The 24,556-nt window shown below is 43.7% G+C and overlaps 1 protein-coding gene across 1 annotated transcript in view; it reads left to right on the top strand.

Annotated features, from left to right (window-relative positions):
- LOC141073099 (uncharacterized) overlaps nt 1–24,556 on the top strand; it is a 222,984-nt gene that overhangs the window by 86,798 nt on the left and 111,630 nt on the right. The window contains 1 exon segment of the mRNA XM_073560437.1: nt 15,413–15,507. Within this exon segment, the coding sequence (XP_073416538.1) occupies nt 15,413–15,507 (95 nt within the window).

The raw sequence follows: 24,556 nt of genomic DNA, 5'->3' as shown, positions 1-24,556 counted from the left end.
ATAATCTATTCCGGACCAAATATGTGCTCCCATTAAATATAATATAATTGTGATATATTGCGACTATGTCGTAGCTCCTGTCTCCAGGATAAAAATCACTGACACCTATCTTATTGCCATTTATATTATAATAATATCCTAGAAAAACTATTTTCTCACGATCAAAACGGATTAAGACAAATTTAACTATGTAGTACAAAATTAAGCGAATAATAAACTGCCCCAATTTTATATAAATTTTTTATCAAGCAAAATACCACGCCGAATGTCATAAATTTATATACCTCCCAGACATGATTCTTGTGTTATAATCTCATAATATTAAGCAAAATACATTTATATGAATCAATTATCATAAAAAAATAGCCATATCTACTTTATCATTGAAACCTGCGGGACCCGTCGCCCGTGTATCCATGATCCATTTCGATTCCCGCTGCAATAATAATTTATGCAAGTTCCCCCCTTGTGGGGGTAACATCACTTTTTCAATACCCGCAAAAGTAAGGACACCCGGATCCGTCCCATGTACAGTCCTGACATGGTCAATGAGACGTGGCACTCCTTTCCCAGATTTTATCGACTTGAAGTGCTCCCGAAATCGAACATAAAGCGGGCGTATTGTCTTTCCTATATAAAAAAACCGACATGTACAGAAGATAACATAAACCACATGATCAGTCTTGCATGTAATAAAGCTGGACACCGTATGTCTAACTGCACCCATTTGCAGTGTACGATCAGTACAATGATACCTACAATAGGGACATTGTCCACATTTATAATTACCTTTAGGTATTCCTTGATTTAACCATGTGTCACGTTGAGTTATTAAACGATTCTGGACTAAAACGTCCCTAATCCTTGTACTGCGTCTATTGGAAATCAAAGGTCCTCTGGACACTATATCAATCAATTCCCTGACTTGTTCCAAAACATGCCAATGTTTCCTTATTACGGATCTGATTTGTCTATCCATGGGGCCATAACGAAAACAAAAGGTAAATCTTTTTTCTTTCTTACTTTCTTTACTCTGTTGATTTACTATACATCTCCTATTGTCATCCCATTGTGATTTCACTTTTTGAAGTGTAGTATCTAATAAATGGTCAGGGTACCCTCGTTGTCTCAATCTCTCATGTAATTCTCTGGATTGTCGTTCCCGACCCTCAACTGTATTATTGACACGAAATATTCGTAAAAATTGACTATATGGTAATGAATTAACAGTATGTGTGGGGTGATAACTGTCAAACCGCAATACGGAGTTGGTGGCTATAGGTTTCCTAAAAACCGATGTACATATAGTATCATCCTTGATCTCCAAAAGGACATCAAGAAACTCCAATTTGGTACCTCCAAAATTATATGTGAACACCATGTTCATGTGATTCGTGTCATTTAAATAGTTAACAAATTCAACAAATGTCTCTTTTGTACCCTCCCAGATTATGAACACATCGTCCACATATCTGAGGTATAATCTGATATGTCTGAAATACCTCTGCATATTATAAACGTATTTCTCCTCAAAAGCTCCCAAGAACAAATTCGCAAACGTGCAAGATACCGGCGTGCCCATCGCAGTTCCCACATTTTGACAATACCATTTTGAATCAAAAGTAAAAGCATTGTGTGTTAGAATAAAACTCAATGCATCACAAACGAAGTCTATGAAACCTTGCTTTTCCCTGTCGTACCTAAAATTTCCCTAATAGTGTCAACTCCCAATTGTTGAGGAATTCTTGTATAGAGACTTTCTACATCTATTGATGTTAAAAAGAAACCAGGTTGACACCCAAACCCATGTATTACTTCTAGAAAAGCTTTAGTGTCTCTTATATAGGACGGGATCTGAATAAGCAATGGCCGTAATAGCCAATCTACATATTGTGAAAGTGCCTCCGTCACTGATCCTATCCCAGAAACAATGGGGCGACCTGGAGGACAGGACAGGGATTTGTGTATCTTAGGTACATGGTACCAATGGGGACGCGTAGGAAAATCAGGCAACAATTTTTCTGCCTTTTTTTCAGAAATAATATTTTTTATGACATATTGCCTGAGTAAGGACCTCAAATCTTTTATGAATTTGTGGGTAGGATCCCCCATCAATTTCGTATATGTGACTGTATCTGATAGATGTCGGTGGGCTTCTGCTAGGTACATATCTCTCGGCAATAACACTGTATTCCCTCCTTTATCTGATGGTCTCACCACTGTGTCTGTCCATTCTCTAATTTCTCTCAATGCTGACTTCTCTGCCACTGTCAAATTTGAGGGAGCTGTGGGATATACTAATGCCTCTACATCTTTAATGACTAACGTCTCAAATAAATCAATAAGATTTCCTGGGGAGACAGGGGGCATATATTGTGATGTTACCCCCCTAAAAAAGGTGTATAAATCGTTTGTGGGTAGTCACCCCTAGATTCAGTGATACTCAACAATAGGGCAGCATCTTCATGCACTTCTGCCAATGTACCTACTCCTGCCATAAATCCCAAAGGACCCACTTCACATTGCACCTCCCCTGATAATGGAGTGTTAATGGGGGTTTTTTGTAAAAATTGCTTATGCAGATGCATCTTCCTAATGGATTTAAATAAATCAATCTTAAATTCTGTCAAATCAAAACTATCTGGTATACAAAAATTCAGACCCTTGGCTAATAATGAATGATGTGAATCATTCAACACATGATCAGTTAAATTTATTACTGCATGCGACAGTGTGTCCCTTATCGTCTCGATCTCCATGAGACTTGCTTTCTCTTGCGGTTTTGTCCATACGGCCTTCCTCCTTCCTCTTCTGATCCTCCGCCTAAAGGGATATTATGTCCAGACACACCGGCTTCTGCTGATATCTGCTGGTCAATTGAGCACGCTTGGTTACCGGATTGTTAGTTTGGATTATCCAGACGCAGCACATGAAGTAGTTTAACCATGTCTTTGGACATGGAGGCGGATACAGCTACACTGGGACAGAGCTTACAGGCTGGTCGGGAGGATGTTAATAATTACTTCAAAGAGTGTGAAACGTGTGATGAAGTGCAGGCTTTAAGCACTAAAGCTTTGGAATTTAAATTAATGAATCTGGCTGAGAGGGAAACAAAGTTATTTTGGACCAATAATTCATTGAAGTCCTACAGAGACTGTGGACGTGTACCCCGCGGATTGAGAGTGTGGAAGGAAATTTCTGAGTTCAAAGGTGATGCTTCCTTTAGAATGGAATGGGAGAAAATTCTACTTAAATGTTCGCAAGATTTATTGCAATTGGTCTTGGATACCAACTTGCGTAATTATGACACAGTTAAAGAGGATTTAATGAAATCACAAGAAGAGTTAAAATCGAGAATGACAGATAATCAGTGGCTTACATTTAATAAAAAAAATGGACAGTAAATTGCTGCCCATGCAGGCAGAGATTAAGTCTAGAAAACGAGACAAATTTTTACGAGACAAACATGATTTTTTGAATGGCCAGATATTCAGTTGGAATAAGCAAAGAATGAACGTACATACTGGACAATCAGGAAAAGGGAAATATAAGCGCCATTTCCACAAACAGAATCAGGCTCCAAACAGGAGAGATTATTGAACAACGGATTCTGATTCAAGCATGGGAGAGGGAGCCAGTTCATCCATGTCTGCAATTGACCAGCAGATATCAGCAGAAGCCGGTGTGTCTGGACATAATATCCCTTTAGGCGGAGGATCAGAAGAGGAAGGAGGAAGGCCGTATGGACAAAACCGCAAGAGAAAGCAAGTCTCATGGAGATCGAGACGATAAGGGACACACTGTCGCATGCAGTAATAAATTTAACTGATCATGTGTTGAATGATTCACATCATTCATTATTAGCCAAGGGTCTGAATTTTTGTATACCAGATAGTTTTGATTTGACAGAATTTAAGATTGATTTATTTAAATCCATTAGGAAGATGCATCTGCATAAACAATTTTTACTACAAACCCCCATTAACACTCCATTATCAGGGGAGGTGCAATGTGAAGTGGGTCCTTTGGGATTTATGGCAGGAGTAGGTACATTGGCAGAAGTGCATGAAGATGCTGCTTTATTGTTGAGTATCACTGAATCTAGGGGTGACTACCCACAAACGATTTATACACCTTTTTTAGGGGGGGGTAACATCACAATATATGCCCCCTGTCTCCCCAGGAAATCTTATTGATTTATTTGAGACGTTAGTCATTAAAGATGTAGAGGCATTAGTATATCACACAGCTCCCTCAAATTTGACAGCAGCTGAGAAGTCAGCACTGAGAGAAATTAGAGAATGGACAGACACAGTGGTGAGACCATCAGATAAAGGAGGGAATACAGTGTTATTGCCGAGAGATATGTACCTAGCAGAAGCCCACCGACATCTATCAGATACAGTCACATATACGAAATTGATGGGGGATCCTACCCACAAATTCATAAAAGATTTGAGGTCCTTACTCAGGCAATATGTCATAAAAAATATTATTTCTGAAAAAAAGGCAGAAAAATTGTTGCCTGATTTTCCTACGCGTCCCCATTGGTACCATGTACCTAAGATACACAAATCCCTATCCTGTCCTCCAGGTCGCCCCATTGTTTCTGGGATAGGATCAGTGACGGAGGCACTTTCACAATATGTAGATTGGCTATTACGGCCATTGCTTATTCAGATCCCGTCCTATATAAGAGACACTAAAGCTTTTCTAGAAGTAATACATGGGTTTGGGTGTCAACCTGGTTTCTTTTTAACATCAATAGATGTAGAAAGTCTCTATACAAGAATTCCTCAACAATTGGGAGTTGACACTATTAGGGAAATTTTAGGTACGACAGGGAAAGAGCAAGGTTTCATAGATTTCGTTTGTGATGCATTGAGTTTTATTCTAACACACAATGCTTTTACTTTTGATTCAAAATGGTATCGTCAAAATGTGGGAACTGCGATGGGCACGCCGGTATCTTGCACGTTTGCGAATTTGTTCTTGGGAGCTTTTGAGGAGAAATACGTTTATAATATGCAGAGGTATTTCAGACATATCAGATTATACCTCAGATATGTGGACGATGTGTTCATAATCTGGGAGGGTACAAAAGAGACATTTGTTGAATTTGTTAACTATTTAAATGACACGAATCACATGAACATGGTGTTCACATATAATTTTGGAGGTACCAAATTGGAGTTTCTTGATGTCCTTTTGGAGATCAAGGATGATACTATATGTACATCGGTTTTTAGGAAACCTATAGCCACCAACTCCGTATTGCGGTTTGACAGTTATCACCCCACACATACTGTTAATTCATTACCATATAGTCAATTTTTTACGAATATTTCGTGTCAATAATACAGTCGAGGGTCGGGAACGACAATCCAGAGAATTACATGAGAGATTGAGACAACGAGGGTACCCTGACCATTTATTAGATACTACACTTCAAAAAGTGAAATCACAATGGGATGATAACAGGAGATGCATAATAAATCAACAGAGTAAAGAAAGTAAGAAAGAAAAAAAGATTTACCTTTTGTTTTCGTTATGGCCCCATGGATAGACAAATCAGATCCGTAATAAGGAAACATTGGCATGTTTTGGAACAAGACAGGGAATTGATTGATATAGTGTCCAGAGGACCTTTGATTTCCAATAGACGCAGTACAAGGATTAGGGACGTTTTAGTCCAGAATCGTTTAATAACTCAACGTGACACATGGTTAAATCAGGGAATACCTAAAGGTAATTATAAATGTGGACAATGTCCCTATTGTAGGTATCATTGTACTGATCGTACACTGCAAATGGGTGCAGTTAGACATACGGTGTCCAGCTTTATTACATGCAAGACTGATCATGTGGTTTATGTTATCTTCTGTACATGTCGGTTTTTTTATATAGGAAAGACAATACGCCCGCTTTATGTTCGATTTCGGGAGCACTTCAAGTCGATAAAATCTGGGAAAGGAGTGCCACGTCTCATTGACCATGTCAGGACTGTACATGGGACGGATCCGGGTGTCCTTACTTTTGCGGGTATTGAAAAAGTGATGTTACTCCCACAAGGGGGGAACTTGCATAAATTATTATTGCAGCGGGAATCGAAATGGATCATGGATACACGGGCGACGGGTCCCGCAGGTTTCAATGATAAAGTAGATATGGCTATTTTTTTATGATAATTGATTCATATAAATGTATTTTGCTTAATATTATGAGATTATAACACAAGAATCATGTCTGGGAGGTATATAAATTTATGACATTCGGCGTGGTATTTTGCTTGATAAAAAATTTATATAAAATTGGGGCAGTTTATTATTCGCTTAATTTTGTACTACATAGTTAAATTTGTCTTAATCCGTTTTGATCGTGAGAAAATAGTTTTTCTAGGATATTATTATAATATAAATGGCAATAAGATAGGTGTCAGTGATTTTTATCCTGGAGACAGGAGCTACGACATAGTCGCAATATATCACAATTATATTATATTTAATGGGAGCACATATTTGGTCCGGAATAGATTATCCAGAAGAGTTAACTTAATTATAGGGGTTAACCAGTAACACTGATAATGATTTATTGTTCCTTGTAATCTTTGTAATTTTATATGTAAAGGTATTGTTCCCGCTGAGGCGGTAAATTGTATGTTTTTATATGTCTGCACGTAACACTTGTCTGTTTCACTTGTTATTTTTTTAGTGGCTGGCAGGAGGAGTGATTGGTATGCATAAGTATCCGTCATTTCCTCCTGCACTTTGACCCGTGGAAGCGCTCGAGTAGCGTGAAACGGCCGTAGTCAGCCATTTGACACACTCTCCTTCACATCTCCGACGTGACATGTAATTCAGTGTCAATAAACATTCATCATTATCCCGTAGAGTGCGACCTTTTTCTCTTGGAAACTACATTCGTCTTGTTACGAGGTCAAGCACCCGGGAGTCCTGGATGTGAGCTCTCCGCCTGCTGCCAGCCAAGGACCTTAGCACGGTAACAGCGGTGCCGTCCGCTTTCTTGCATTGAGTTCAATAGGAAACCCATCCGGTCCAGGGGCCTTCCCAGAGGCCATATTCTTCATAGCATCTTCTATCTCCTCTAAGGTGAACTCAGCATCCTAAAGGCCCGCTGGGAAGAACTTAGTGTGGGGAACGCTATATCAGACAGGTAGTCTAAACACCCCCGGTTATCAACCTCAGTCTTAGAGTTATACAATGATTTATAATAATCATGAAAACAGCTCAATATTCCTTCAGTTGAGGACACCAAGGTGCCATCCGAGTTACGGATTTGTAATATTGTATTAGTTGTATTATGCTGAAGTACCAAATAGGCTAGAAATTTACTCACCTGATTTCCCAGCTCAAAGTAGGATTGTCGGGCAAAAAATAATTTACGTTTGGATTTGGTGTCAATGTGCTGGGTGTATAACCTTTGGGCAGTCAACCATTCCACCCTATTACCACTGGTCTGATCAGATATGTAAATGTGGCACCCCTGAGGATTCAGCTGCCACAGAGGTACTGCACCGCCTCCTGAGGTGTGGTACCCCACCATCCAGGTAAGGTGGAGGCTCCTGACCACACTCTAACACCTGCACCCATCATCACAAAGTAGTGTAGAAAAGCCACATTGCGGCTCCCTGCTTGGAGTGTAGCAGAGCACCTTTGGTGGCTCCCTGCTTGGAGCACGAAACGTGCTGGGAGGCGGGTGGAGTTAGAATACATAAAAGAGCGGGAAGGTTTAGGATTTCAGTTCAGTGTGAGCTGAGGTCAGCGTGAGCTGAGTTCAGTGTGAGGAGAGAGAAGATCCCTGAGAGAGGGATGGAGGAAGAAGGTGCTGAAGCGGGCCACAGTGACCTGGGTCTGCTGGCACGGGAAAGGAAGGAAAGAAAGACATTGAAGGAAAACCTGATCTTTCATAAGAAGGAAAGACTAGTACGGAATGTGAGGAGAAAAGGGAACAGAGGACGTGGGTTAGAGGAGAACCCTGCCTAGAAGTTCTAAGCGCAAGGCCGGAGCCCGGTCCCCGAGGTTGTATGGATACTAATGGTCCTACAGCAGACACCGGAGGAGTAGTGGGCTGTAAATGCACTACTCCCATCTAAGACTTGGGGGCACAACAGCAACATTGATAGTGAGCTGGGACTTAGGAGCAAGGGGTCCCCGAAGCAGGCTACAGCTCTCTGCCGTACAAGGAAAGTTCATAGGAACATCGGACAGGAGGAACTCCAGTGTAACTCAGTACTGGGAGTACTTCAGCTTTAGGCGCTATAAGAGGAGACGTTCAGAAAGGCACATGTTGGCGGAGTGTTGGAAAGGAGAATTCCACCTGGCCTGGAGGTTGACTGAGTCCCTGACCCGGAGGACACGGCACGGAGGCAGGCACCTGTTTGCACAACAGACTGAGTAAAGCTTTGGAACTACATGCCCTGGTGTCCTCCACTTATTCCAGCGCCAAAACACACCCGACACTGCTACATCTTGGTGCCCAGCACCGCCTCACCTACGTCTCCCCTTGGCCCCCACATCTACACTGCCCTGGGACTACAGCTTCACCTGTGGGGAGCTTTTACATCTTTGCTGCACCATACCATCAGTCCCAGCGGATCTGCATGCAGCGTCGGCTTAACACCTCCCTTGCCGAACACCACAGGTGGCGTCACGAACTATTCATTCAATTAACTACATTCCACCATTCAGTCTCCCTATTACGTGGGCGCCTAGGGCCACAGACCGGGTCACTGCTGCTGTGACACATCCCACTGATACCGGCCCGGTACCAAGTACCTCACAGCCCTGGGAGGGCGACCCAACTTGGCGTCATGAACTGGAAGACGAGACCCGATGCCATCGGGTTCTGTGTGCCTAAGACTCAAAGTTTTTGAAAATGAGCAGAAGACCCAATTTAATAGACTGTAAAATGAACGCTAAAAATGGCCGCTGACGCGGTGAAGAAGGGCGTGATAACATGGGAGGTCCTAAGAAAAGAACGCGAACTGTCCTGGGCCTCCCCTGCCTGAATTACTATGCGATGGCAACATGGCCCACCCCCCGAGGGGTTCATATACTGGTTTGGTATGGAGGAGTTGGAAGAAGACGCCGCCCCCAGAAGGAGGAGCGGAAGCCAGTGGTGGGAAAAGAGCCCAGACAGGAAGAAGGACGCCAGAACACCATCTTGGAAAGAGAAGGGAGGAGGCCTGCGGAGCGCGGGGAGGTGAAGCTAAATCTCCTTGGCGCCATGGCTGAAGGCTCCAACCCAGTTTCCGAGATGAACTGCCAGCAGCTGGAGGACGAGATAGCCCAGCTGACGCGCCGTCTGCAACTGAGGCAGGAGGCGCTATGGACTTTGAACCTGCAGCACGCCCAGGAGGGACCTGCACCTGCGGTACCCGCAACATCAGTACCCGTCGCTGCTGCACCGGATCTCTTCCAGGCAGACTCTGTGGAGCCTGCAACCGCTGCCATACCACTGGCAGCCCCATTGTCCCCTCTCTGCCGTCACCGCGGGAGGAGCTGTATGAGGCCTTGGGAGCCGAAACGGAGGAAGAGGAGCTCCCGTCCAGACCTGACACGGCCGCGCAGGTCCCAGCAAGGAATCTGCAGACCCGGAGCTGCCATTTGCTCCACCGCTGTCCCCGGTGTCCCACCGAACGGCATCCACTGCCACCATGCCTGCACCGGAGCAGAGACTGCACCGCCAGGAGGCTCCAGGTACGTCTGATGTCCCTACACCTGGGAAGGCCTTGGGGTGTTCCGCGGTCGCAGCGACTGGCCAGGTCGTGTTAGATTTGGTCTGGGACCGGGATTCTGAGCCCCGGAGGGGGAAACACCGGAACCCCTGACAGTGGTGCCACGGTCCACGGTGGGCAGGAGCAGGTCCCGGGAGGAAGAAGAGAAAGATGAAACATTGGCCTCTTGTCAGGAAACCCTCTGCCAGCTGGCAGCCGAGCAGAGGGAGAGGGAGCAATGGAGGTTGGCTGTGCTGGGCCCTGATTTGGACCTGAAAGAGCAGGTTCGTGCCGGTCACTACGGTCCCCGTGACTCAGCAGGTTGGGGCCACATCCTAAATGTGAACCATGAGCGGGGGTTCGGCTTTATCCATGACCCCAGTCAAATCTCAAATCTATTCTTTAACCGGAGAGACGTGGAGTCCCACTTGAGGAAAGCACACCCTGCCAGAGACCTGCACCCGGGAGAACACGTCACTTTCACCCGGCATGAGGCTTAAGAGGATGGTACGCAATGAACATAAGACGAATCCCGGAGGATTTCATTGATGTCTACAGGCAGAAGAAGCCCGCTGCCCCTCCAACCACAGTCATCGAAAAAACGGTGTTTGTACCTATCCCCGCAAGCCAGGCTACATCAGCACCAGTCGCACAACCGAGAGTCGCCACCCCGTTGTACCTCAGGCAGCAGCTACTCCCAAGGTTCCTGATGAATACATCAATCCGTCAAGACACCCAAAGCATCTCCCCTGGAAGCAGCCCAAGCCACCAGCTTCCAGAACCCTAAGAGGGGATAACTAGCTCTAATGTTGATTCACACTAACTCTCGTTACCCAGGAGAGTATTAACCAGTTTCCCAGTTTTCTATTTTTTATGTTTATCATGTTTGCTTGTTTTCTAGTGTTGCCCAGTCATATTGGCAGCTTTCATATTGAACTGTGGAGATCATGAACGCTGAATGGTCCAGAACTATTTTTGTATATAGTTTGCACCTCTTTAGGTGCTCTTTCTTGGTTTTACATAGGAATCTCTTCGTGAAAGAAGAACTACCTCGCCATAAAGACGTTTCCAGACATGTTGGCCAGACCAGTTTCTACAATTGCACTTATTGCTAATGTTTAAAGTTATTTTTGAATAGGAACTAGGATAGTGTGTATTGAAAGTACTAATGACAGATTTTATAGGGTTGTATTGAAAAAAAAAGGAGAATTATAGTGAATATTTTACAGAATTTTGAATAAGGATATTCTGAATGTGAATAAAGAATTGTAGTTGCAGGTGATGAACCAGACACCAGAGGTTGTCACTTAAAGAAGAAAGTAGAAGATGTGTAAAGTAACAGAAAAGAGATGTGTTGCTAGAAAATGTGAATTAATATTGAGTTTGCTTCCATAGCACTTTAAATTAGGCCGCATAACTTTGAATTTAGATAGCTAGTTAAAAAAACCGTGCCTCCCACATTGGGAAGTTTAGTATTAGAAAAGTTTATTATGCAATATAAAATGTTTGTCTGTTCCAGGATTGTTTGTCTCTGTTTGACTTGCAGCCTGCGGACGTGCTGTGTTTAACGGGGGGAAAGTGGCGTCCCTGAGGATTCAGCTGCCACAGAGGTACTGCACCTCCTCCTGAGGTGTGGTACCCCACCATCCAGGTAAGGTGGAGGCTCCTGACCACACTCCAACATCTGCACCCATCATCACAAAGTAGTGTAGCAAAGCCACATTGCGACTCCCTGCTTGGAGTGTAGCAGAGCACCTTTGGTTGCTCTCTGCTTGGAGCACGAAACGTGCTGGGAGGCGGGTGGAGTTAGAATGCATAAAAGAGCGGGAAGGTTTAGGATTTCAGTTCAGTGTTCAGTGTTAAGAGTGAGCTGAGGTCAGCGTGAGCTGAGTTCAGTGTGAGGAGAGAGAAGATCCCTGAGAGAGGGATGGAGGAAGGAGGTGCTGCAGCGGGCCACAGTGACCTGGGTCTGCTAGCACGGGAAATGAAGGAAAGAGAAAGACATTGAAGGAAAACCTGATTTTCATAAGAAGGAAAGACTAGTAAGGAACATGAGAAAAGGGAACAGAGGACGTGGATTAGAGGAGAACCCTGCCTAGAAGTTCTAAGCGCAAGGCTGGGGCCTGGTCCCCGAGGTTGTATGGATATACAACAGCAACATTGATAGTGAGCTGGGACTTAGGAGCAAGGGGTCCCCGAAGCAGGCTACAGCTGTCTGCCGTACAAGGAAAGTTCATAGGAACATCGGACAGGAGGAACTCCAGTGTAACTCAGTACTGGGAGTACTTCATCTATAGGCGCTATAAGAGGAGACGTTCAGAAAGGCACATGTTGGCGGAGTGTTGGAGAGGAGTATTGCACCTGGCCTGGAGGTTGACTGAGTCCCTGACCCGGAGGACACGGCACGGAGGCAGGTACCTGTTTGCACAACAGACTGTGGGTAAAGCTTTGGAACTACATGCCCTGGTGTCCTCCACTTATTCCTGCGCCAACACACCCGGCACTGCTACATCTTGGTGCCCAACACCGCCTCACCTATGACTCCTCTTGGCCCCCACATCTACACTGCCCTGGGACTACAGCTTCACCTTTGGGGAGCTTTTACATCTTTGCTGCACCATACCATCAGTCCCAGCGGATCTGCATGCAGCGTCGGCTTAACACCTCCCTTGCCGAACACCACAGGTGGCGTCACAAACTATTCATTCAATTAACTACATTCCACCATTCAATCTCCCTATTACTTGGGCGCCCAGGGCCATGGACTGGTTCACGGCTGCTGTGACACATCCCGCTGATACCGGACCGGTACCGAGTACCCCACAGCCCTGGGAGGGCGACCCATAAGCAGCCTCTGTATCTTTCAAACGTTGCTCCACCTCATCATCCTCTTTTGATGTCACTCGCTTAATATAAGAGATCGTAGATGATAAACTTCCCCTGAGATATGCCTTAAGGGTGTCCCAAAATAAATGAATATTCCGGGGTTCAGGGTGGGACGAGATGAAGCAATGCAACTGACCGATCGTTCTGTCGCGCAATTTCACCAGTTTCAACCAGAAAAGATTCAATTTCCATGTTATCCTGTTGTTTAACGGTCCGTATTTAAGTTTAAGAATAACCGGACTGATCTGAAATCCCCCTACTGCCATGCTCAGTACTATCCACCCACATTGCCAGACTGCTGGATCCAAAGATATAATCTATGCGAGACAAGGAACGCTTAGTGGATGAATGACAAGTATATTCTCTCATCTCCGGATGACGCAGTCTCCATAGATCCAGCCACTCACTACCTTCCATAAATTGTGACAATTGGGATGCAGCAGGCGGCAGTGCCCCACTCTGCATACCATCGCCCACTCTTAATTTGTCTAGACGGTTATTCATGACAAAGTTAAAGTCACCCATGCAATGACATCTGCATCTGGATAATTCAGGGCAAAACTCAATGCCTTTTGGAGAATTGACACATTGGCCGGAGGGGGGTTATAAATACACAGAATAACATATTCCCTAGAGTTGATCAGTGCATATACAAACACGAAACGTCCCTCAGGATCTTTCCGGACCTCCCTAATTTCCCACTTAACATCCTTATGTATTAGTAATGAAACCCCTCTTAAATAACTGGTATGAAATGTGTGAATAGACCATTGTACCCACGGCTATTGAACACACCGAACTGTATCTCTGGTCAGGTGCGTCTCAACCAAAGCTACAATGTGAGGACGATGTTGCCTAATTTGTGAGAACACCTTAATTTTCTTCCGGGGGGTCTTTACGCCTCTCACATTCCAGGTCATACATATTAATTCAGCCCCCATTCTCACCAATTTGGAAATAACGCATATTAGTGTTCAAGCAAGATTTAGAGATATCACACATATAATAGAACTGCTATTGGCTGCGACTTTTACCTAGTTAACAACAAGAACTAAAACTTCTGAAAAATAAAAAAACAAATAAGAAAAAGAGAAAACAGAATAAAAACCTAACAGTATAGGAGCAAAGTCCCACTGTCCCATCAAAAACTAAACAAGGGGATACCATCACTGAGCTCAGTGTCCGGTATTGTTGGTAACTGGATACCCACCAAGAAGGCTCCAATTAGATCTTTAATATAAGGATACGGGTTAACAGTAAGTACATTAGGATTCCTTTGCAGGGGATCCCTTATGGGACCGCAGCCACTCAGTCGCCTCCGCCGGATCCGTGAAAAACACGGAGGAGCCCCCGTGGACAACCCGAAGTTGGGCCGCATAGATCATCGAATACATGATGTTTCTCTTTGCGAGCCGCTTCTTGATTTCGATGAATTGTGTCCGCTGTTTCTGGAGTACCATGGAGAAATCCGGGAAAATCGAGATCACAGCATTGTCGAATTTGATGGGACTTTTTTGCTGTGCGAGACGCAGAATGGTATCTCTGTTCTTACAGTTGAGGAGACATGCCAGGAAGTGTCTGGGTGGGGCTCCCAGAGGAAGGCGTTTTGTAGGAACCCTGTGAGCTCTCTCGACAGCAAATACTGGAGAAAATTCATCTCCCAAAGAGATTTTGAGCCAGCCCTCCAGAAATTGCTCAGGGTGCTGACCTGAGCGTTCCGGTAGACCGATGATACGGATATTGTTCCGGCGCATTCTGTTCTCCAGATCTTCCGCCTTCTGCCTCCAGGCGTTCACAGAGCCTGCCACCTTGGTTAATTTGGCCTTCATAGGCGTAATGGTGTCTTCCACAATCTTGTCTCCACTTTAGTAATGCGTCCTCTCATGGCTTGCAGATCTTGCCGAAGTCGCCCCACCTCAGTGTAAACATCCTCTATTTTCCCAGTCAGGGATGTTCTGGTCAGGGAAATGGCCTGCATCAGTTGTTCAGTTGCCTGTTTGAGAGTCAGTTCTTCCTGCTCGCTCTCTTCTTCACCCACAGAGGGACGGTTTTTGCGCTGAGTTTGTGGAGGATTATTTCTAAGAGACCGTACACTTTCAGAGGGGTCGGGTCTGACAAACTCTTTTAACTTTTCTGCTGCTGTTGATCCTTTAGAAGGATTCATGGTTATTATTGATGTAGCACAGCAGGATGACCAGAGGTATATATTCCGGAGGATTTCCCCTCCAGTTATAAGAACAGCAGGGCTGATGTTAAATAATTATGTCCCAGGTGCAGCTCCCACGCAGGGGGGTGTCACACAGATTAATAGGCACAGTATCTGGTGCTGTATCGATGAAGCCTCTTGTGAGCAGGGAAGGGGAGAAGCAGGCAGCCCCCACAAAGACAGCAGCAGTGAGGGGAGTAGAAGTCCCCACAGTAATGGCGCCAACCGGCAAGTGGGTCTATTAGTGAGAGAACGAGGGGCCCAATTTTCCAGGGCACTCACCTCATATCCCCTAAGTTTTCCGGATATAGGCCACTGCCCAGCAACGCTATAGCAGTGAAGGCTGGATGCCGCAACTCTCACTGACAGAGCGCGCGACTAAGATGACCGCCGCCTCATGCAGGCTCCGCCGTCCAACCCAGTCCCTCCGGCTGCCAGCACACCAGAGCCACTCTATGTCCTCCTGCAGGGGTCCAGGGGGTCCCGGTGTCCAGGGGGGGTCCTGAACGTCACCAGATATGTCACAGTAAGAAGATCTGGTGCAGGATAAGGCAGGATATGCTACATAGCCACGCCCCAGAAAGGCCATTTTCATGTTTGGAATGTGGGAAGGCCTTCACAGATAAATCCAGTTTTACTAGACATCAGAGAATTCATACAGGAGAGAAGCCCTATTCATGTTCAGAATGTGGGAAATTTTTTTACCAATAAATTAAATCTTGTTAAACATCAAAGAATTCACACAAGGGGGATTCTCTCAGCTGACACCCGGCACTTGGTGCCAGGAGCTGTCACAGACCGCTCCTGGCACTTTCACCCCCGAAATGCTGCGATTGAACACGATCACAGCATTCCGGGTGCAGGCAGAGGGCTGATGGCCCCTCTGCCTTTGGATCGGAGACCCCGCGGCGTGACGCGGGGTCCCGATCGCTGCCATGGAGACCCAATGTCGTCATGATGACATCTGGGTCTCCAGAGCTGAGAAACTTCCTGTTATGTGCAGTGCATGTCAGGAAGTCTCTCAGGTCAGTGTAAATTACATGCAGCGCTGACAGCTTCTATAGCATGCAGATGCTGCTTCATCTGCATGCTATAGAAGCGATCAGCCTGCAAAAAATAGGTGTCCCATAGTGGGACAACGTAGAAAACATAGAATAAAGTAAAAAAAAATTAAAGTAATTGTAGAAATATCTTAATAAAAATATTTTAAAAATAAGTATTCTATCAATAAATATTTGAATGAAAAAATCTAAACAATAAAAGTACACATATTTGGTATCGCCGTGTCCATAATGACCTGACCTATAAAACTGTCCCACTAGTTAACCGCTTTAGCGGACACCATTAAAAAACAAGGCAAAAAACAATGCTTTATCATCATACTGCCAAAAAAAAAGTGAAATAACACGCGATCAAAAAGACGGATATAAATAGACATGGTACCACTGAAAACGTCATCTTGTCCCTCAAAAAACAAACCGCCATACAGCATCATCAGCGAAAAAATTAAGAAGTTATAGCCATCAGAATAAAGTGATGCAAAATAATTATTTTTTATATAAAATAGTTTTTATTCTATAAAAGCACCAAAACATAAAAATATATAAATGAGGTATCGCTGTAATCGTACTGACCCGAAGAATAAAACCGCTTTATCAATTTTACCACACGCGGAACAGTAAAAAGCCGCCCCTCCCCCCCCCCCAAAAAAAAAGAAATTCATGAATTGCTGGTTTTTGTTCATTCTCCCTCCCAAAAATCAGAATAAAAAGTGATAAAAAAAATGTCATGTTCCCAAAAATAGTACCAATAAAATGTCAACTCGTCCTGCAAAAAACAATTCCTTCACATAACTCTGTGGGCCAAAATATGGAAAAATTATAGTTCTCAAAATATGGCGATGCAAAAACTATTTTTTGCAATAAAAAGCGTCTTTAAGTGTGTGACAGCAGCCGAACATAAAAACCGGCTATAACGCCTCTTTCCGCGCCCTGATATTTCCAGTACCTCAAGGAGTTAAATAGTTTATAACCGAGAGCGGTGCTAATGCGACCGGCCCAGCTGTAAACCACTGCTGAATGAATGAAAAGCTGCCTACCCAGCCTCCCTGCCTGAATGGACATGAACTCGTTAGCGTGGGAAAGTTTCTGAACTTTTTCCCATGCTGTCAAGTTCACCGCGGGTCACGCGGGGTGTCTGCGCAGCCTCATTGACTACCGCTGACGTCACTTAGGCTGCGCAGACTTCCCGCCTGAGGTGAAATTGACAGCATGGGAAAATGTTCAGAAACTTTCCCAAGCTAATGAGTTCATTATGTCTGGTCAGGCAGGGAGGCTGCTCAGGCAGCTTTTCATTCATTACACAGTGGTTTACAGCCGGGGAGGTCGCATTAGCACCGTTCCCGGTGGTAAACCATTTAACCCCTTCAGATGGATTGCAGCATTGGACATGACTGTACGGCAGATAGGTATGGGATATTGTTGCTTTTTTATTTTTGACTTTTTACAGGAGAACAAGAGCTTCGATTGGATTGGGAGCTTAATAAAGATGGAAAAATGTGTGTTTAATTATTTCATTAAAAGACTTTATTCTTAATGTGTGCATTTTATTTAACCCTTACGTACTATTGGATTAATAATTGATAGGTGTCTTATTGACACCCCTCATTAACCAGGCTTAATGTCACTTTACAATAGCAAGGTTACATTAACCCCTTATTACCCCATATGCCACCCGCTACAGGACAATGGGAAGAGAGGCTAAGTGCCGGAATAGGTGCATCTTACAGATGCGTCTTTTCTGGGGTTGCTGAGGACAGATGTTTTGTCACTGGCTTTCCCTCTCTGGTGGAGAAAATTGCGCGGGAGCCTACGCCAGTTTTTTCCGTGATTTAATTCTTTAACACCTACACTCCCTGACAGAAGATGTGTCGCTTATCCATGTTATGTAAATAAAAGCTTATAACCTGATGTTAAATTCATCCATTGGTTGTATAAATTATTCTTTTGAAAGCTGAAACCCTCTGAAATGTGATTTAGGTTAAGAAAATAAATTGGCCTCAATGCAGAAATATTGATCATTTAATGGACACAGAATGGTCAGATTTTGGCAAGACAAAAGTTTTGTCGCCTGGTCAAATAATGCACCCAGTCCTAGTTTACGTCCTCACCTGTGCTTAGTAAATGATTGGTTAATTAGTGGGTGTGTATAAAAAGAAACCCAGCACCCCAGACCTTCACTTGATCTGCAACTCGAGCTCTGACAACGTGCCAAAAATCCACCCTGCGACCAAAGCCTGGATTATCAAGAGGCTGAAGACCAGATCCACTGCAGAGGTGGCTGGCACCTTTAACCCCTTCACTACCAAGGTTGGTTTGCACAACTCCCGGACCAATTTTTACAATTCTGACCACTGTCCCTTTATGAGGTAATAACTCTGAAACGCTTCCATGGATCTCGGTGATTCTGTCATTGTTTTCTCGTGACATATTGTACTTCATGTTAGTGGTAAAATTTCATTCAAATAACTTGTGTTTATTTGTGAAAAAAACAGAAATTTGGCGAAAATTTTGAAAATTTCGCAATTTTCCAACTTTGAATTTTTGTGCCCTTAAATCACAGAGATACGGCACACAAAAAACTTAATAAGTAACATTTCCCACATGTTTACTGTACATCAGCACAATTTTGGAACCAAAATTTTTTTTTTGTTAGGAAGTTAAGGGTTAAAAGTTGACCAGCGATTTCTCATTTTTACAACACCATTTTATTTTTACGGACCACATCAAATTTGAAGCTTCCATGGGAAGGGAAGCAAAAGACCAGAAAAAGCCATACACCTGACAAATGCTATTGAGAACTCTGCTATTAGAAGTGGAAAGGAAGAACAAAGACGAAAGAATCTAATTAATAAAAATATTGGAGAAAGAGTAACCAATCACAAACTAAAATGTTTCTATACTAATGCACAAAGCATGGGCAACAAACAAGGAGAATTGGAACTACTAACACAGGAACAGAAATATGATGTAATTGGAATCACTGAAACTTGGTGGGACAATACACATGATTGGAATACAAGACTAGAAGGATACAACTTATTTGCAAGAAACAGACTTGATAAACGAGGAGGGGGTGTCGCATTGTATGTTCGAAACGAGTATATCTGCACAGAGATTGAAGCTTCAGAGACTGGGAGTTCTGTGGAAACTGTTTGGGTAAGAATACAAGGACAGAACAATGGAAAGGACACCATTGTAGGCATTTACTACAGGCCGCCTGTGCAAGCCGAAGATATAGATGAACTCTTTATGCATCAGATGGCCAAGTTCTCCAAAAAATATGACATAGTTGTCATGGGAGATTTCAACTATCCAGACATTTGTTGGGAATCTCTCTCAGGCAAAACTAACAGGTCAAGGAAATTCTTATCCTCTCTTGCTGACAACTTTATCTTCCAAAAGGTAAGGGAGAAAACAAGGGGAACTGCTACCTTGGATCTAATCCTTATAAACAGGGAGGAAATGGTTGAGGAGGTAAAAGTGGCTGGGACCCTAGGAGGTAGCGACCATGCTATTTTAGAATTTTGGATTACTAGAGGTGGAAGACCTGTGAAGACTCAGACGTCAAGGTTAGATTTCAGAAAGGCAGATTTTAAGGGATTCAGAAAGAGAATTGGAGGGATCCAATGGCTGGATATCCTTAAAGACAAAAATGTCCAGGAAGGATGGGAAATCTTGAAAAATGAAATTCTCAAAGCACAGTTGTTAACAATTCCGAAAAGAGGGAAGAATAGGAAGCATTTAAGGAAACCAGGATGGATGAACACAGAACTTAAGCACATGCTAAAAAGGAAGAAAAAATGTTTATAAAATGGAAAGAGGGAGGCATATCTAAAGAAGAATATAATGCTGTCTGCAGAACCTGCAGGGCACAAATCAGATTAGCTAAAGCTGAAAATGAACTGAGGCTTGCAAGAGATGTCAAAAGCAATAATAAAGGATTTTGGGGATATGTCAAAAGTAAAAGAAAAGTCAAAGATGCTATAGGATTTTTACAGGATGAAAATGATGAAATGGTAAGACAGGATGTTGAGAAGGCTGAACTTTTAAATTCCTATTTTGCATCTGTTTTCTCTCAGAAAGGAAATGCAACATCATCTGTTATTCACTGTCCTATTAAGGGAATAGAAGAATCCAGGATATCTATAAACAGAAAGATAGTGAGGAAACACTTAGCTAACCTAAATGAATTCAAGTCTCCAGGTCCAGATGAATTACACCCCAGAGTACTGAAGGAGATAGCAGAAGAAATTTTTGAACCCCTCTCCATAATCTTTGAAAATTCTTGGAGAACAGGAGAAGTGCCAGAAGACTGGAGAAGAGCAAATGTTGTTCCTATCTTCAAAAAGGGGAAGAAGGTGGACCCAGGCAACTATAGGCCGGTGAGTCTGACTTCTATACCAGGAAAGATCTTTGAACAAATTATTAAGCAACATGTATGTCAATACCTGGATAAGAATGAAGTGATTAAACAGAGTCAGCATGGGTTTCTAACTAATAAGTCATGTCAGACTAACTTAATTTCCTTCTATGACGGTATCACTGATTGGTTGGATCAAGGAAATGCTGTAGATATAGTATATCTTGACTTCAGCAAAGCATTTGACAAAGTCTCTCATACAATCCTTATTGAAAAAATGTCTAAGTATGGAATGGACAAGGCAACTGTTAGGTGGATTCATAACTGGCTTAGTGATCGGACCCAAAGAGTGGTCGTAAATGGCTGCACATCCAGTTGGAAGAATGTCTCAAGTGGAGTACCACAGGGCTCTGTCCTGGGCCCTGTATTGTTCAACATCTTTATCAACGATTTAGATGAAGGAATTGAGGGTAAACTGATTAAATTTGCTGATGACACAAAGCTAGGAGGGATAGCTAATACTAGAGAAGAGAGAGAGAGGATTCAAAAAGATTTAAATAAACTGGAGAAGTGGGCAGCAACTAACAGAATGGTTTTTAACAGGGAGAAATGCAAAGTACTACATCTGGGCAATAAAAATGAAAAAAGCATATATAGAATGGGAGGAATAGGGCTAAGTGACAGCACATGTGAAAAAGACTTGGGTATACTAATAGATCACAGACTGAATATGAGTCAACAGTGTGATGCAGCAGCAAAAAAGGCAAATGCAATTCTAGGATGTATTAACAGAAGCATACAGTCTAGATCACGTGAAGTCATTATTTCCCTCTACTCCTCTTTGGTCAGACCTCATCTGGAATATTGTGTCCAGTTTTGGGCACCACATTTTAAAAAAGACATCAACAAACTGGAGCAAGTTCATAAAAGAGCGACCAGAATGGTGACCGGTCTGCAAACCCTGTCTTATGAGGAAAGGTTGCAGGATTTGGGAATGTTTAGTTTGCAAAAGAGAAGACTGAGAGGAGACTTAATAGCTGTCTACAAATATCTAAAGGGCTGTCACATTGTAGAAGGATCAACTTTATTCTCATTTGCACAAGGAAAGACTAGAAGCAATGGGATGAAACTGAATGGGAAGAGACACAGATTAGATATTAGAAAAAACTTTTGGACAGTTAGAGTGATCAATGAGTGGAACAGGCTGCCACGAGAAGTGGTGAGTTCTCCTTCAATGGAAGTCTTCAAACAGAGGCTGGACAGACATCTGACTGGGATGATTTAGCGAATCCTGCTTTGAGCAGGGGGTTGGACCAGATGGCCCAGGAGGTCACTTCCAACTCTACGATTCTATGATTCTATGATTCTATGAAGCCACTATGAGGGGTCTATATGATAGAAAATACCCAAAAGTGACACCATTCTAAAAACTGCACCCCTTAAGGTGCTCAAAACCACATTCAAGAAGTTTATTAACCCTTCAGGTGCTTCACAGGAATTTTTTGAATATTTAAAAAAAATGAACATTTAACTTTTTTTCACCAAAAAAATAATTCAGGTTCAATTTTTTTTATTTTACCAAGGGTAACAGGAGAAATTGGAAAGCAAAAGTTATTGTGCAATTTGTTCTGAGTACGCTGATACCTGATATGTGGGGGGACCACTGTTTCGGTGCATGGCAGAGCTCAGAAGGGAAGGAGCGCCGTTTGACTTTTTCAATGCAAAATTGGCTGGAATTCAGATAGGACACCATGTCACGTTTGGAGAGCCCCTGAATGATGTACCTAAAGAGTGGAAACCCCCCACAAGTGACCCCATTTTGGAAACTAGACCCCCCAAGGAACTTATCTAGATTTATGGTGAGAACTTTGAACCCATGAGGGCTTCACAGAAGTTTATAACGTACAGCGGTACAATTAAAAAAATCATATTTTTTCCAGAAAAATGATCTTTTCACCCCCAGTTTTTATTTTCCCAAAGGTAACAGGACCCTAAAAGTTATTGTGCAATTTGTCCTGAGTATGCTGATACCCCATATGTGGGTGTAAACGACTATTTGGGCGCATAGCAGAGCTCGGAAGGGAAGCAGCGCCATTTGACTTTTTTGGCTGGAATTGAGATTGGACACCATGTTGCGTTTGGAGAGGTCCTGATGTCCCTAAACAGTGGAAACCCCTCACAAATGACACCATTTTGGAAACTAGACCCCCTAAGGAACTTATCTAGATGTGTGGTGAGCACTTTGAGCCTCCCAGTGCTTTACAGAAGTTTATAATGCCCGGGCGTGAAAATAAAAAAATCGTATTTTTTCCACAAACATGATCTTTTAGTCCCCAATTTTTTTATTTTCCCAAGGGTACCAGGAGAAGTTGGACCCCAAAAGTTGTTGTCCAATTTGTCCTGAGTACACTTATACCCCATATGTGGGAGAAAACTACTGTATGGGCACACGTCAGGGCTCGGAAGGGAAGTAGTGATGTTTTGGAATGCAGACTTTGATGGAATGGTCTGTGGGTGTCATGTGCATTTGGAGAGCCTCTGATGTGCCTAAACTATTCAAACCCCCCACAAGTGACCTCATTTTGGAAACTAGAACCCCCACGGAACTTATCTAGATGTGTGGTGAGCACTTTGAACCCCCAAGTGCTTCGCAGAAGTTTATAACGCCCGGGCGTGAAAATAAAAAAATCATATTTTTTTCCACAAAAATGGTATTTTTGCCCCCAATTTTTTATTTTCCTAAAGGTAAGAGGACAAAATTGGACCCCAAAAGTTGTTTTGCAATTTGTCCTGAGTAGGCTGATACCCCATATGTGGGGGTAAAACACTGTTTGTGCGCATGGCAGACCTTGGAAGGGAAGGAGCACCGTTTGACTTTTTCAACACAGAATTGGCTGGAATTGAGATCAGACGCCATGTTGCATTTGGAGAGCCCCTGATGTGCCCAAACAGTGGAAACCCCCCAATTCTAACTCCAGCCCGAACCTCAACACACCCCTAACCCTAATCTCAGCCCTAACCCTAGCCCTGGCCCCATCCCTAGCCCTAATGGAAAAATGGAAATAAATACATTTTCTTTTAATTTTATTATTTTCCCCTTACTAAGGGGGTGATAACGGGGGTTTGATTTACTATTTATGGCGGGTTTTTATTTTTGGCAGCTGTCGCACGCTAAAAGATGCTTTTTATTGTAAAAATAGTTTTTGCATCACCACATTTTGAGACCTATAATTTTTCCGTATTTTGACCCACCGACTCATGTGAGGTCTCATTTTTTGTGGGACGAGTTGACGTTTTTATTGGTATCATTTTCGGGCACGTGACATCTTTTGATCGCTTTTTATTCCGATTTTTGGGACGCAGAATGAACAAAAACCAGCGTCTCATGAATTTCTTTTGGGGGGTGCGTTTACACCGTTCCGCGTGCGGTAAAATTGATAAGACGGTTTTATTCTTCGGGTCAATACGATTACAGCGATACCTCATTTAGGTCTTTTTTTATGTTTTGGTGCTTTTATGCAATGAAAACTATTTTATATAAAAAATAATTATTTTTGCATCGCTTTATTCTGCGAGCTATAACTTTTTATTTTTTCGCTGATGATGCTGTATGGCGGCTCATTTTTTGAGGGACAAGCTGACGTTTTCAGCGGTACCATGGATATTTATATGCGTCTTATTGATCGCGCATTATTGCACTTTTTGTTCGACGGTATGATAATAAATCTGTCACGTCGGCAGTGGTAGCCGCCGCCGTCCCAGCAACGGCGGGGCCCACCGCCGCCGCCTTACCAGCGCTCGCCGCGCCGCTCTGTGCCCACCTCCTCTTCCTTCTCCTCCGTCCAGCGCGTGCCTGCTTCATGCGGGCACCTTAGGCCACGGGCGCGCGCCCTGCAGATCCCTTAACCCTGCAGTGCCTGCCCAGCGGTCTGAGCGCCCAATCAGCTGGCTGCATAGGGTATATCAGGCGTCTCCAACATGGTGGAGATGCCTGATTATCGTGTGGCTTTCCCTATGGTATCCTGGCCAAAGTGTTTAGGGGTTTCCCCCTTCTCACTCTTTCCTCTCCACCCTGTACTCCAGTGCCCAGTCCTGTGCTCCGTGTCTCCGTCCTGTACTCCAGTACCCAGTCCCGTACTCCGTGCCTCCGCCCTGTACTCCAGTGCCCAGTCCTGTGCTCCGTGTCTCCATCCTGTACTCCAGTACCCAGTCCCGTACTCCGTGCCTCCGCCCTGTACTCCAGTGCCCGGTCCTGTACGCCGTGTCTCTGTCCCGTACTCCCGTACCCAGACCTGTACTCCGTGTTC

The sequence above is a fragment of the Dendrobates tinctorius genome, unplaced genomic scaffold (assembly GCF_039654945.1).
Source record: "Dendrobates tinctorius isolate UK_male_01 unplaced genomic scaffold, ASM3965494v1 ptg000296l, whole genome shotgun sequence".
Lineage (NCBI taxonomy): Eukaryota > Metazoa > Chordata > Amphibia > Anura > Dendrobatidae > Dendrobates > Dendrobates tinctorius.
This window is presented reverse-complemented; position numbering and strand designations above follow the sequence as displayed.